The sequence below is a fragment of the Rhinoraja longicauda genome, chromosome 27 (genome assembly GCF_053455715.1).
Source record: "Rhinoraja longicauda isolate Sanriku21f chromosome 27, sRhiLon1.1, whole genome shotgun sequence".
NCBI lineage: Eukaryota > Metazoa > Chordata > Chondrichthyes > Rajiformes > Arhynchobatidae > Rhinoraja > Rhinoraja longicauda.
The window spans coordinates 7,026,362-7,040,887 of record NC_135979.1 but is presented as its reverse complement, the minus strand read 5'-3'; the positions used below and the strand labels follow the sequence as shown (position 1 = coordinate 7,040,887).

The 14,526-nt window shown below is 44.5% G+C and overlaps 2 protein-coding genes across 2 annotated transcripts in view; both read right to left on the bottom strand.

The window, feature by feature from the left end:
* Positions 1-14,526, bottom strand: part of LOC144606726 (cAMP-dependent protein kinase inhibitor alpha-like) — a 692,291-nt gene that overhangs the window by 435,319 nt on the left and 242,446 nt on the right. The gene's annotated exons all lie outside the window — the stretch shown is intronic.
* hivep3b (HIVEP zinc finger 3b) overlaps positions 1-14,526 on the bottom strand; it is a 243,634-nt gene that overhangs the window by 38,446 nt on the left and 190,662 nt on the right. The window contains exon 5 of the mRNA XM_078422962.1: positions 12,870-13,015. Coding sequence (XP_078279088.1) covers positions 12,870-13,015 — 146 coding nt within the window. The remainder of the gene's footprint in view (positions 1-12,869; positions 13,016-14,526) is intronic.

Sequence of the window (14,526 nt, the reverse complement as noted above, 5' to 3'; positions counted from 1 at the left end):
GAACAAGAATTTTTACAAGGAAATGTAATTACACAGTGGCGCAGTGGTACAGTTGCTATCTTACCACGCCAGAGACCCAGGTTTGATCCTGACTATGGGTGCTGTCAGTACGGAGTTTGTACATTCTCCCGGTGACCTCGTGGGTTTTCTCCGGGTGCTCCGGTTTCCTCCCACACTCCAAAGACGTGCAAGTTTGTAGGTTGTATGTAGGAAAGAACTGCAGATGCTAGTTTACACCAAAGACAGACGCAAAATGCTGGAGTAACTCAGCGGGACTTTCTTATGAATAGAAAGAACGGGAGACGTTTCGGGTCAAGACCCTTCTTCAGACCCGCTGAGTTACTCCAGCATTTTGTGTCCACCTAACGTTATTTAGATAGTGCTTTCAAGACTATAAGAGTGGCCACAGTATTTCCCAGTGGACAGTGAGCTAGTTCCACTTGCCTGCTCATGCCTCACTCATACAAGGAGAGCATGGGAAGAATTGTCTACAGCTTGATCAAAGAGGTGGGTTTGAAGGAGAATCTTGTGGGTCAAGAGGAAAGTGCAGGGAATGAGGGCGGGGATGCCCGCAGAGTATGGAGCCTTGGTTGCCAAGTGTCAACCATGGGACAAACAGAAGAGGGGGATTGATGCCCTGATTAATGTATATGGAACTCTTTGGGATGGTTGGCTGTGGTGGCAGAGATGGGAAGATTTCAACAGAACAGTGGAATTTTACCCTGCATATCTTGGGAGAAGGGGAAAATCGGCAACGGTTGAAGGATTTGCTGCGGGTTTGAACTTGGGCAGTGGGACATTTGGAAGACCTCAGCTTTACAAAGGAGGGTGATAGTCCAAACGTTGGAAGGTGGAGGCGGGCAGAGCTGGCGGAGGCTGAAGCGAAGGACAAGTGGTGGTGCAGCGGTAGAGTTGCTGCCTCACAGCGCCAGAGACCCGGGTTCGATCCTGACTGCGGGTGCTGTCTGCACAGAGTTTGTACGTTCTCCCCGTGACCACGTGGGTTTTCTCCGAGATCTTCGGTTTCCTCCCACACTCCAATGACGTGCAGGTTTGTAGGTTAATTGGCTTGGCATAGTTGTCTTTAGTGTGCAGGATAGTGTTAATGTGCGGGAATCGCTGGTCAGTGCGGAATCGGCGGGCCAAAGGGCCTGTTTTCGTGCTGCATCTCTAAACTAAATTAAACTAAACATGAAAGTGGTGACAGAAGTAGACAGGGGATGTTAGGTGCGCTTACCTTCAATGGTCAGGGTATCGAGTACAGCAGTTGAGACGTCATGTTAACATGTACATGACGCTGGGAAGGCCACATGTGGAGTACTGTGTACACTTGTGCTTGTCCTGCTATAGGAAACATGCCATTAAAGGGCGCAAAAAACTTACGAAGATTTTATCAGGTCTGGAAGTTTTAACTAATAAGATGGATAGGCTGTGCCTACTTTCCACTGGAGCAGTGGAGACTGAGGGATGATCTTTTACAAGTATTTAAAAAAAACAGGAACGGCACAGTTAAGGTGAAAATCTATTGTTTTTCCCCAGGGCAGGAGGGTCTCAAACTAGGAGGGAAATATTTAAAAGGGATCCGATGGGCAATTTCTTTGCATGAAGGATGGGGCATGTATGGATCGAGCTGCCAGAGGAAGTAATAGGGGTGGGTACAATTATGACATTTAAAAGACACTTGGGCAGGTACATGGATTGGAAAGGTTTGGAGTGATATGGGCCAGACACAGGCGAGTGGGACTCGCTAAGTTAAGCAACTTGGTTGCCATGGACAAGTTGGGCTGAAGAGTCTGTTTCCATGTTGTGCAACATGGTCAGAAGATCATCTTGGCTAGCATAGTCTCGTGGTAGTGGTGGGGGAATAGAGGCAAGAAAATGATGGATAGTTCATAAGCTATAGGAGCAGAACCAGGCCATCAAGTCTACTTAACCATTCAATCATGGCTGATCTATCTCTCCCTCTCAACCCCATTCTCCTGCGTTCTCTCCACAACCCCTGACACCCGTACTAATCAAGATAGGGGTCAGATTCCTGTTGGATATGAATAAATTATATGCCTTTAATCTCTAATGCTTACATTAAAAATAACTTTGATCAACGTATACTTTTTGTAATCTCTACCATCGGAATAAAAAAACATTTGCTTCTCCGAGGCCACAAAACTGAACCTGTTGGAACCATGTACTTAAAGCAGTTGACAATGTGAACCGGAAGGTATGTGTTGCTACTTTGAAAGGGCTCTCCATTTAGTTCCACTTCCCACTCCTTTCCCAAAGTCCTGAACATTTCTACTCTTTGAAAGTTATTGATGTATTCGATTTCACCATCCACTTGGCCAGCGTGTTTCCAAATGCTATAATAGGATAGGGTCTAAACCTGCAACCACTACGGGTGCAGTCTGTGTGGTGTTTGTAGGTTCTTCCTGTGACCAAGTGGGTTTTCTCCGGGTGCTCCGGTTTCCTCCCACATTCCAAAGACCAACATGTTTGTAGGTTAAATGTGTAGGAAGGAACGGCAGATAGACACAAAGTGCTGAAGTAACTCAGCGGGACAGGCAACATCTCTGGAGACGTTTCCAGGGTGACGTTTCAGGTCGAGACCCTTCTTCAGGCTCAATTGTAATTAGCTTCTGTAAATCGCTCCAAGTGTGTAGGTTGTGACAAAGGGATAACAGAGAATTAGTGTATGGGTGATTGATGGTCGCCGTGGACTCGGTGGGCTGAGAAGCCCGTTTCCACGCTGTATCTCTGAACAAAACCAGGTCCTGTAATCAGCAGAGAAATAATTTACCCATGAAGACTACTTTAGATGCTGTCTGCTGAATGGAAGTTTCCAACTGAAACTACTTATTCTTCTTGAATGGTTCCAATGAGGGATTATCGGGCAGTTGAAGGACAGTACCTGCAAAACGCAGCACTCCTTTGGTATAACCGTATAATGTTGCAAAGCCTTATCATTAGCCCCAAGCCCAAGAGCTGAAATGAAATGAATTAAATAACCAGGAGATAGTTGAGGCAGGGACTATCACAACGTTTAATTAAACAATTAGACAGGTACATGGACAGGACAGGTTTAGAGGGATATGGGCCAAAAGCAGGCATGGGACTCGTGTAGCTGGAACATATTGGCCAGTGTGGGCCAAGGGGCTTGTTTCCACACTGTATGAATCTATAACCATGGTACATACACACGTTTGTTTATGGACCTGCCGCCCTACTTTACCTCGGAACTGCAGATGCTGGAAACTTGAACAAAACATAAAGTGCTGGAGGAACTCAGCGGGTCAGGCAGCATCTGGGGAAGCGATGTTTCAGGTCGGAACTTCACACTGATGGAGCATGGGAAAATAAAGCTGGAGAAGAGAGTTTTCCCGCTCTTTGTACGTATTTACCGATACTATAAATGCATCAAGGTTATTTTGGTCTATAATCTCCTGTGATAACAAGTTCCATCTTACCAAACAGCTACTGGATGAAGTTTTTTCCTCAATACCTCATTGGATTTCTTGGTACCCACATTACTTCTGCATCAGTCCAAAGGAGAAATGGTGTCCCTATTTTTATCCTTGCACATTCTCAAAGGACCTACTCTCGGCCTACTTTGTCTTTTCCAAGTACTATGTTTACATATTCTGTTGTGCTGCTGCAAGTAAGAATTTCATTGTTCTGTTTGGGACATAGGACAATAAAACATTCTTAAGGATCTCTACATTATTTAAAGTATTGGAAAGAAGGGCTCCAGCATTAACCCTGGAGTTCAGTTTCCAACCTAAACCTTAAGCATTCAAAGCTGCTTATTTTACACTGAAGGCTTGTTGATGAGGTTTCAATTCTACAAGGAGTTATATAAAAAAAACAGGATAAAGTAGGCAAAGATAGAAACATAGAAAATAGGTGCAGGAGGCGGCCATTTGGCCCTTCGAGCCAACACTGCCATTCATTATGATCATGGCTGATCATCCACAATCAGTAACCCGTGCCTGCCTTCTCCCCATATCCCTTGATTCCGCAAGCCCCTAGACCTCAATCTAACTCTATCTGATGTTTGTCAAAGATGCCAACTTGTAATACGTTTAACTGGTATGGTTACAGGAACAACCCTGTGGTTCAGTTTTAGGTGTTTTCCACTTGTTGAACTGAGAAGCAGTTGCCACACCTGTAACTGTCCATGAAGTTGTTTGAAAAACTGTTTGAAAAACTGTTTATCATTAAAATGTATATATATATATTTGAATAGTACAACACAGAGGACAATTAAACCAACTGTGCATGTACCAAAACTTTCAGGGAGCAATCCAATTTGTTCTGCTCTACATTCATTTGCCTTAATCCTGCATATTAAGTATTCCACCTTAAGTATTCACCTAAATCCCTTTTATCTGAGGCCCATGGGATGCTTGGCCGCGCATAAATTAATGAGCTGGGATGTTACATTATAGTTTTATAAAATTGGTTAGGAAACAAAAACAGACACAAAGTGCTGGAGTAACTCAGGAGGTCAGGCAGCAACCCTGGAGAACATGGATAGGTGATGTTTCTGGTCAGGCCCCGTTGTGCTTAGCTTAGTTTAGTTTAGAGATACATCGTGGAAATGGGCCCATTGCGTCCATTACGGACAATTTACAGCGGCAGAGATCTGGGTTTGATCCGGACTACAAATTCTGTCTGTTCGGAGTTTGTATGTTTTCCCCGTGACTGTGTGGGTTTTCTCCGGGCGCTCCGGTTTTCTCCCACACTCCAAAGATGTAGAGGTTTATGGGTTAATTTAGCTTCTGTAAATTGTAAACTATCCATAGTGTGCAGGGTAGCATTAATGTACGGGTATCGCTGGTCAGCTTGGACTTGAGGGGCCGGTTTCCACGCCGTGTCTCGAAACTAATCTAAGCTTTCTCTACCATATTCTCCTCGCTCCAAATAGTTAAATTTACAACAGTTGGGGACAATAGTGGTCGTTTTTCAGACGGTCACAATGCATAGTTCAGAATGCTAGTGTGCGGAGATGGGAAGGGGTTGCAGGCACTGTGTGGAAGATGACAGACCCTTGCCCAATCTGTATATTCCAAGAAATGCGGTAGTTTTAAGGCTTGCTTTCAGAAAGACCCTCGGGAATCTCCGCATGTTCAGGCTGTAAATGTGGAATGCTCTTAAACAAACTCTTACTGTAAGGCCATCTGCAAGCAATCATATCCTACCTAAAGACTGCACACTTTTAAGAGAAAGCAGTAACACTGCACACAACACATTCTACGTGGTCTGTGGAGTAACAATCTTGCCAGCAATTAATAAAGCTTCTTTGTGGAGCAGAGCTTCGTGCTCTCATTCTTGGTTCCTTAATTACACTGTAGCCACAGCAGAATCACCTCCGCTCGGGGAGAGGCCCTAGCCAAAAGTCTGGTGCTTGACATCCTTTCTGAATCCGATGTAAATTATTAAATTTGTGCAAATCTGAAGTGCTTGGCTCTGCGGAAGATAGATGCCACTGCAATTCTTCCAACCTGCCGTTTAATTATTAATTTAATTTGGGCGGTATGGTGGCACAGCGGTAGAGTTGCTGCCTTAGTACAAGTATAAGAGACCCAGGTTTGATCCCGATTACGGGTGCCGTTTGTACGTTCTCCCCTAGACCTGCGTGGGTTTTCTCCGAGATCTTCGGTTTCCTCCCACATGCCAAAGGTTTGTAGGTTAATTGGCTTGGTATAAATGTAAAAGTTGTGTCTCGTAGTGTTAATGTGTGTGTAGGATAGTGTTATTGTGCGAGAATCTAAATCTAAACTACTAGCTTCAAAGAAAGAACGTGCATTTATTAAGCACATTTAAAGATAAAGTCATAGAGTCACAAGGCATGGAAACAGGCCCTTCAGCCCAACTTGTCCTCACGAAGAAGGGTCTTGACCCAAAACATCACCCATTCCTTCTCTCCAGGGATGCTGCCAGTCCTGCTGAGTTACTCCAGCTTTTTGTGTCTATCTTCAGTTTAAACCAGCATCTGCAGTTCCTTCTTACACATGTCCCAGCTATACTAGTCCCACCTGCCTGCGTTTGACCCACATCCCTCTAAACCTTTCCTATCCATGTACCTGTCTATTTTTTTCTTAAACGTTTGCAATAGTTCCTGCCTTAACTACCCCCTTTCATGCACCCACCAAATCACCCATCCTTTTTCTCCAGAGATGCTGCCTGACCTGCTTAGTTACTCCAGCACTTTGTGTCTATCTTTAGATTAAGTATTCATGTCTTGAAATGGGGAAGGAACCCAGATCTTTCTGACTCAGTGCTAACTTTTGGTATCAACCAGGGGACAAGGAGAACCTTATCTGCTGTTGCTTATGCTTCAGACAGCTTCCAAATGTGTCATCGTCTGAGGCTGGGCTGCCTCATCAAGCCCACATGCTTCTGATCACGCATCTAGGCAGCACCCAATTACAATGAGGCTTGTACTGACTAGTTTATTGATATAATGGGACAGAACAGGTGCCTTCATAGTCTCATAATATAGCGAGCTATTTATAAAACTCGCCAGGGATTACCCTGAAGCAGAAATGCTGTCACTGAGTTTACCACAGTTTAGTTTAGTTTAGTTTAGAGATACAGCATGGAAACAGGCCCTGATGGATCTTGGAATCGACTGTGTAACTGGCCCCCAAACAGTCTGTGCAGACTTTACTTTAGAGACACAACGTGGAAACAGGCCCTTCGGCCCACCGAGTCTGCGCCTACCAGCGATCACTCCGTACACTAACACCATCCAACACATGAGGGACAAATTACAATTTTACCAAAGTCAATTAACCTGAACGTCTTTGGATTGTGGGAGGAAACCAGAACACCCGGAGAAAACCCACGCGGTTACTGGGAGAACATATAAACTCTGTACAGGCAGCACCCGTGGTCAGGATCGAACCCGGGTCTCTGGCGCTGTGAGGCAGCAGCTCTACCACTGTGCCAGACTGGCTGATTGAGTTGCAGTCAGGTCACAACCACATCTTCTAGGTAGTCAATCCAGTGCCTTACTGAGGGGACAAATGTATTTCAGACGCACTTTCATTCGGATGGACATTAAACCAAGATATACCCATTCTAAGGAAGAACAAGGGCACGATGCCACAGTGCCACTGCCGAGCTCTTGAATAAACCTCACATAGCTTGTTTGAGAATCTCACTTTTCACAGGTATAATGACGTACTCTCTGCAAATGAGTTTCATTAAAGGTCAAGGACTTACTGAACACTTTGTGACTCGGAAACAAGGGTGGCATCATACATTCGCAGATGACTGGAACTGGGGGCAGAGAGCAAACGGGGCCCTGGGGCTGCAATTGCGCTGAGGCAATGAATCAGCTGCCAACGTGCATCTTTTGCTCTTACTCACAAACATCAATCCGTGGGAGTACGCCTCAGCAGACAGTCCCAGTTAGCTCACCGTTGACCTCATTTCAGCCCCCGGGGGAATTAACGGAGGGAAAGAGAGAATGCTAATAAGAGTGAAAGCCCCTTGTCAAGGAATGAGTTTCCTTAGCTCACCCCTGAGCATTGCCAGAAAAAGATGGCTCTCGAAGTGAAGTTGGAGACCACACTTCACAGACCAAAACGTAATAGTTTTCAAATCCAACTCAAGATACATCTAACGCAAATTCAGCCAAACCGGTTGACTGCAAAATGCAAAACCCCCATCTAACCCCATTTTAACATGCGTCAATGCCTGTTAAACTCTGCTGATGTCATCCCCAGCTAGATAAGAGACAACTATCTTTTTAATGAAACATTGGCATTAAATGTCTACTTTATACGACAAGGTTATCGTCAATGATGAGCTCAGAGATCATGTCTTAGGAGCAGAAGTAGGCCATTTGGCCCAGAGTCTACTCCGCCATTCAATCATGGCTGATCTATCTTTCCCTCTCAACCCCATTCGCCTGTCTTCTCCCCATGACACCCTTACCAATCAAGTGTCCATCAATCTCCGCCTTAAAAATACCTAGTCGTCTTATTAGTTCCACTGTTCGCATCCTTCTATCCCTGTCGTTTGCACATCTCCCCCGACCAACAATGGACCATTATGGACTCCACCCTTCTAGAAGTCATCTGTTGCTGGCCCTGTTTTGTTCCGGCCTTCTCCATCATTGAGTCTGAAGAAGGGATTCGACCCAAAACATCACACGTTCCTTTTCTCCAGAGATACTGCCTGACCAGCTGAGTTACTCCAGCAATTTGTGCCTACCTTTGGTATAAACCAGCATCTGCAGTTCCTTTCTACTCAATTCTGTTCATGTTTCAATGGAGTCAATTTGCAAGGGAGTTCAAAACAGGCAGTTAAGACTAAAACATTCATAATAAATGGACAACACAATAGCACAGCTAGCTGGTAGATCCACTGCCTCATAGTGCCAGAGACCCGGGTTCAATCCTGACTTCGGGTGCTGTCTGTGTGGAGTTTGCATGTTGTTCCTCTGACCATGTGGGCTTCCTCCAGGCGCTTCAGCTTCTTCCCACAACCCAAAGATGTGCGTGTTAGTAGGTCGACTAGCTGCCATAATTTGCCCCTGGTGTGTAGGGGAGTGGATGAAAAAGTGGGATAACTTAAAACTAGTGTGAACGGGTGATTGATGGTCAGTGGGCCGAAGGGCCTGTAGGCCACATTGTATAACTCTAAGCATCTAAATCCAAATGAAAATTATTTCCCCAGTGACTGCCTAAAGCAGAGAACTCACTATCAAATGGAGGTTTGAGGAGCTATCAAAGACTACATACATCCATGGTATTCAATGCAAAACTGGATTGGTACACGAGGCCAAAAGAAATAGAAGGACATGCTGAGATTATATAAATAGGAGTGGATTTAAGCATTAAAACAAGCATAGACCTGTCACGCTAAAATAACCTGTTTCCATGCTGTAAAATTTTATGTTATGAAAGTTCTAGTTTGTGTAACCCATTGATTTGAGTTCATAGATCATGTCGCAATCTTTTACCAGAGAGAAGATCAAAGACAACAGAGAGAACCACCCACCGGTTCCCTCCGTCGTATGCAATCCTGACATGAAATATAACAGGGAGATGAAGACACAGTAACTGCAGATGCTGGTTTACCAAAAAAGACCCAAAATGCTGGAGTAACTCAGTGGGCCAGGCAACATCTCTGGGCGTTTCGGGATGAGATCCTTCCTCAGACAGAATGAGGGTCCTGACCCAAAATGTCGCCTATCCATGTTCTCCGAAGATGCTGCCTGACCCGCTGAGTTACTCCAGGACTTTGTGAAATCGCCCTTCTTTCATCATTCTCACAACTAAACCGTTGAGCTTTACAAGGAGGACCGCAGCTGTTCCAGGTGGGTGTTAACCACCATCACCTCTCATATATTGAGTTGTTTAGTTTATTGTCATGTGTACCGAGGTACAGTGAAAAGCTTTATTTGCGTGGTAACCAGTCAGCGGAAAAACAATACATGATTAGTGTATTCCAAAGACGTACAGGTATGTAGGTTAATTGGCTGGGTAAATGTAAAAATTGTCCCTAGTGGGTGTAGGATAGTGTTAATGTACGGGGATCGCTGGGCGGCACGGACTTGGTGGGCCGAAAAGGCCTGTTTCCGGCTGTATATATATGATATGATATGATGATATGATTACAATGTACAGATGCAGGATAAAGGGAATAAGGTGAATAACGTTTAGTGCAAGATAAAGCCAGTAAAGTCCGATCAAAGATAGTCCGAGGGTCTCCAATGAGGTAGGTAGTGGTTCAGGACTGCAGTCTAGTTCTGGTAAGATGGTTCAGTTGTCTGAAGCTGTCCCTGAATCTGGAGATGTGCGTTTTCACACTTCTATACCTTTTGCCGATGGGAGAGTAAGTAGGAATGGACAATGATTAGACACTAAATGCTGGAGTAACTCAGGGGGGCAGGCAACAACTCTGCATTAAAGGAAGAGTTAGTCCAGCATTTTGTGTCACCCTCTGAGTTACTCCACCATTTTGTGTCAACCCGCTGAGTTACTCCACCATTTTGTGTCAACCCATTCCTTCTATCCAGAGATGCTGCCTGTCCTGTCGAGTTACTCCAGCATTTTGTGTCCACCTTTGGTGTAAACCAGCATCTGCAGTTCCTTCAGACACACAGACAATGAATGTTGGCTTCGGATAGGAGGGGAAATTGATAAATACTGGGGGGGGGTGGAGGAAATCAGTGCTTACAGATCTTATCAGCAGGCATAATGCCCCACCTTTGGTTTAACAGGATGCATTTCACATGATCATCCCTGTATTCATCACATTGAAGGAGGCAAATATAGCAATGGGATGAGTATCCTGTTGGCACTTTCAGCGGCAACTTTGTACCAGTTATCGAGTTAGCAGCGATTCACATTGGCAGTTTATATCACCTGCATCTACATCCAGCATTACACTTCCCTGAGCAAAATAAATATTGATCTTCAAAACATCTCGCGTTACCATCAAAGAGGCACTAATGTACTTTAAATACTAAGAAATCTGGCTTTCTACTGGATAATCACACCATACTCTATTAAAGTCAATATTTGGAATTATATTTCATGACACGAGAGTTCAAGCTACTGAAAAACTGAATCAACTTGGCATACAAACAGATCCTTTGGAACTATCATTAGAAACTCGACCTTTAAAGGTTATCGACATCCTCCGAACTACAGCAAGTGTTTGTTCAGTGGTAAATTACGTGTGCTTATTGCATGCACGTGCACACATGCACATGGACATTCAGCCTTTCAAACTGCTTCCAAAATCTAAAACATAGAACAGTAACACAGGCAGCACGGTGGCGCAGCGGCAGAGTTGCTGCCTTACAGCGCAAGGGACCTGGGTTCGATCCAGACCATGGGTGCTGTCTATAGAGTATGTATGTTCTCACCGTGACCTGCGTGGGGTTTCTCCAGGTGCCCCAGTTTCCACCCCCATGCCAAAGACGTAAAGGTTTTTAGGTTAATTGGCTTGGTATAGATGTAATTGGCCTCAGTAAATTGGAAATTGTCGGGGCTATATCTGTCACTAAATCGAATGCATGAAAGAAACCAAATGTGGTGGGTAGCTGTCCCTAACTTTCTATATTTGCTGGTAAATAGGATTAATTGAAAGTAAAATTAAGTGATCAATGGTCTGTAAAGCAAGGCATAAATTAATAAGTGAACTTGAGTTTTGAGATTCAGGTCCACAGTGAACTTAGTTTAGTTTAGAGATAGAGCGTGGAAACAGGCCCTTTGGCCTACTGAATCTGCACCGACCAGTGATCCCCACACACAAACACTATCCTTCACACACACTGGGGACAAGTTACATTTATACCAAGCTAATTAACCAACAAACCTGTAAGTCTTTGGAGTATGGGAGGAAACCGAAGATCTCGGAGAAAACCCACACAGTTCACGGGGAGAACGTACAAACTCGATACAGACAAGCACCCGTAGTCAGGATCGAACCCGGGTCTTTGGCGCTACAAAGGCAGTAGCTCTACCGCTACGCCACCATGCTGCCACCTGTATAGGAAATGAGACAAAGGTATAATCCCAAATGTGAGATATTCACATCTGAATAGATCAAAGCTTGGGTCACTTTGTTCACGATTACTTTTAGAAATGACTTGCATCAGTCTGAGATGGTTTAGCAAGATAATGAAGTGCAATGGGATCAGTGATGGAAATGGGAGATACTTGCAACAATTTCCTCAGGGATTTCTAATACAGGTAGTGAATGAATGAAAAACAAAGCTATCTACCAGCTAGTTTTCTTATATAATAAAACAGTCATACTGCACGAAAGTAGTCCCTTCAGCTCAACTTGCCCACGCTGACCAAGATGCCCCATTTACACTAGTCCCACCTGCCCGCGTTTGGCCCATGTCCCTCAAAACCTCTCCTATCCATGTAACTATCCAAATGCATTTTAATTTGCTTTAACTACCTCCTCTGGCAGCTAGATCCATCACCACCTTCGATGTGAAAAGGTTGCCCCTCACATTCCTATTAAATCTTTCCCATCTCACCTTAAACCTCTGTCCCCTGGTTCTTGATTCCCCTATACTGGGTAAAGGACTGGGTGCATTTGTCCTATCTATTCCCTTCATGATCTAACACATCTTCATAAGACCAACCCCCCATCCTCCTGCACTCCAAGGAATGAAGTCCAGCAAGGCCCTAACTTTCCCCCCCAGCTCAAGCCCTCAGTTTCTGCAACATCCTTGTAATTCCTCTCTGCTCTCTTTCCAGTTTAGTAATGTATATATTTTTTTAAATAAAAAATAGCAAGTAATGTTGTGGCCTGGAAATCCATCCACCTCCACTTACCTTTTTGTTCATGGTGAAGAAGCAAAGTTAGTTACTGACCACACCCAACAATTCAATGGACTTCCTTGAACAAACAAAACTCTCACCATGCAACCCCACAGATTAAAACCCGGGTTCTCAAACTTCAAGAAAGCAAACATAAATGTAACAATTCTAATAGATGTCGGCTGCACTTTTAAATCCCAGGGGCAAATTTCATTCACTGAGGCGAATTTTGATAAAAAAGTATCATCACTAAGGCAGCACCGCGGTGCAGTGGTAGAGTGGCTGCCTTACAACGCCAGAGACCCGGGTTCGATCCAAACTGTGGGTGCTCTCTGTACAGACTTTGTACGTTCTCCCCGTGACCTGCATGGGTTTTCTCAGTGTGCTCCTGTTTGCTCCCACACTCCAAAGACGTGAGGTTTGGAGGTTAATTGGCTTTGGTAAAATTGTAAATTGTCACTAGTGTGTGCAGGATAGTGTTCGTGTGCAGGGTCGCTGGTCAGCGCAGACCTGTTTTCGCGCTGTTTCTCTAAACTAAACTTCACACAGGCATTAGAAGATTGCTCTTACCCTCCATCAAAGATCTTAATCCGTGTAGGCTCCAGCCTCTTCGGTGTTGAGCTATCATCTTCATGCTTCTCTCTTCTTTCTTCTTCTTTTTCTACTTTGCAGGCTTCTTTCCCATCATCTGCAGAATGCATTGAAGGGATATGCATCTAGAAAGGAGGATTTGAATTGTAGAACTAGTGCAGTTATGGGTAACCATGTTACCTACAGTTATGGAGTCATACACTAAGGAACAGTCAGAGAGTCATAGTCAGAGTTATACGGCATGGAAACAGACCCTTCGGGCCAACTTGCCTATGCTGAGCAAGATGCCTCGTCTAAACTCATCCTACCTGCTCACCATGCATGACTCTTGCTTGCAGTGATGTGAAGTTTTGGTATATCCCATTTCATAAGTTCTAGGAGGAGAATTGGGCCATTTGGCCCATCAAATCTTCTCCGTCATTCCATCATGGCTGATCTATCTCTTTCTTCTAACCCCATTCTCCTGTCAACGCCCCCATAAGTCCTGACACCTGCCTCTGTAGGATTTTTACATCCTACCTTCACAGTTCCACTACCTAGAACTGTTCCATTGAGAGGAACCCACATGCATGTTCAGTAAATGTAAACTTGTGAACTTAAAGAAGGAAGCTCTGAGTTCATGATTCACTTCATTTCTCATTCTGTCTCAGCTGCTCCATCAAAATCTGTGTACTGCAGCAAATATTTGTTTAACTTACCTTAGTTTAGAGGTGCAGCGTGGAAATAGGTCCTTCGACCCACCGACCAACAATCACCCCAGACACCAGTTCTGTCCTACACACCAGGGACAATTTACCAAAAGCCAATTAACCTACAAACCTGCACATCTTTGGGAGGAAGCCGGAGTACCCGGAGAAATCCCCCGTGGTCACAAGGAAAATGTGCAAACTCCGTACAGACAAGCAACGGTGGTCAGGATCGAACCTGGGTCCCTGGCACAGTAAGGCAGCAACTCTACCGCTGCGCCACAAAGTTAGATTGACTCAAGTTTGAAAGTATTTAGAAATCAGAAAAATGAATTGTGCCTCAGCAAACAAAAAGTTGTAGCATTAATGTAATGTGCAGTAATAGCAAATTATCTGCTTTGGCGAGGAAACCTTAATTTTAAAGTAACAGTAAGGGAAGTTGAGATTTAGAGGAAGCTCGCTGAGTTACGGGAAACTTAATTTAGGACTGACAAGGAAAGCAAAAATTTGCCAGCAGCATAAATCAATGACGAGTCACACCCTGGCCACTCCCTCTTCACCCCTCTCCCACCAAGCAAAGGGTACAGAAGTGTGAAAACGCACACCAACAGATTCAGGGACAGTTTCTTCCCAGCTGTTATCAGGCAACTGAATTATCATCCTACTAAACAACTAGAGAGCAGTCCTGAACTGCAAACTACCTCATTGGTGACTCTCAGATTATCTTTGATCTGGCTTACTGGCTTTATCTTGCACTAAATGTTATTTCCTTATCATTTATCTGTACATTTTGAATGGCTGGAGTGTAATCATGTATTGTCTTTCTGCTGACTGTTTAGCACGCAACAGATGCATTTCACTGTACCTCGGTATCCGTGACAATAAACTGAAACAGAGTTGATGTGTTACGGCACCGGAGACCCAGGTTCGATCCTGACTACAGGTGCTTG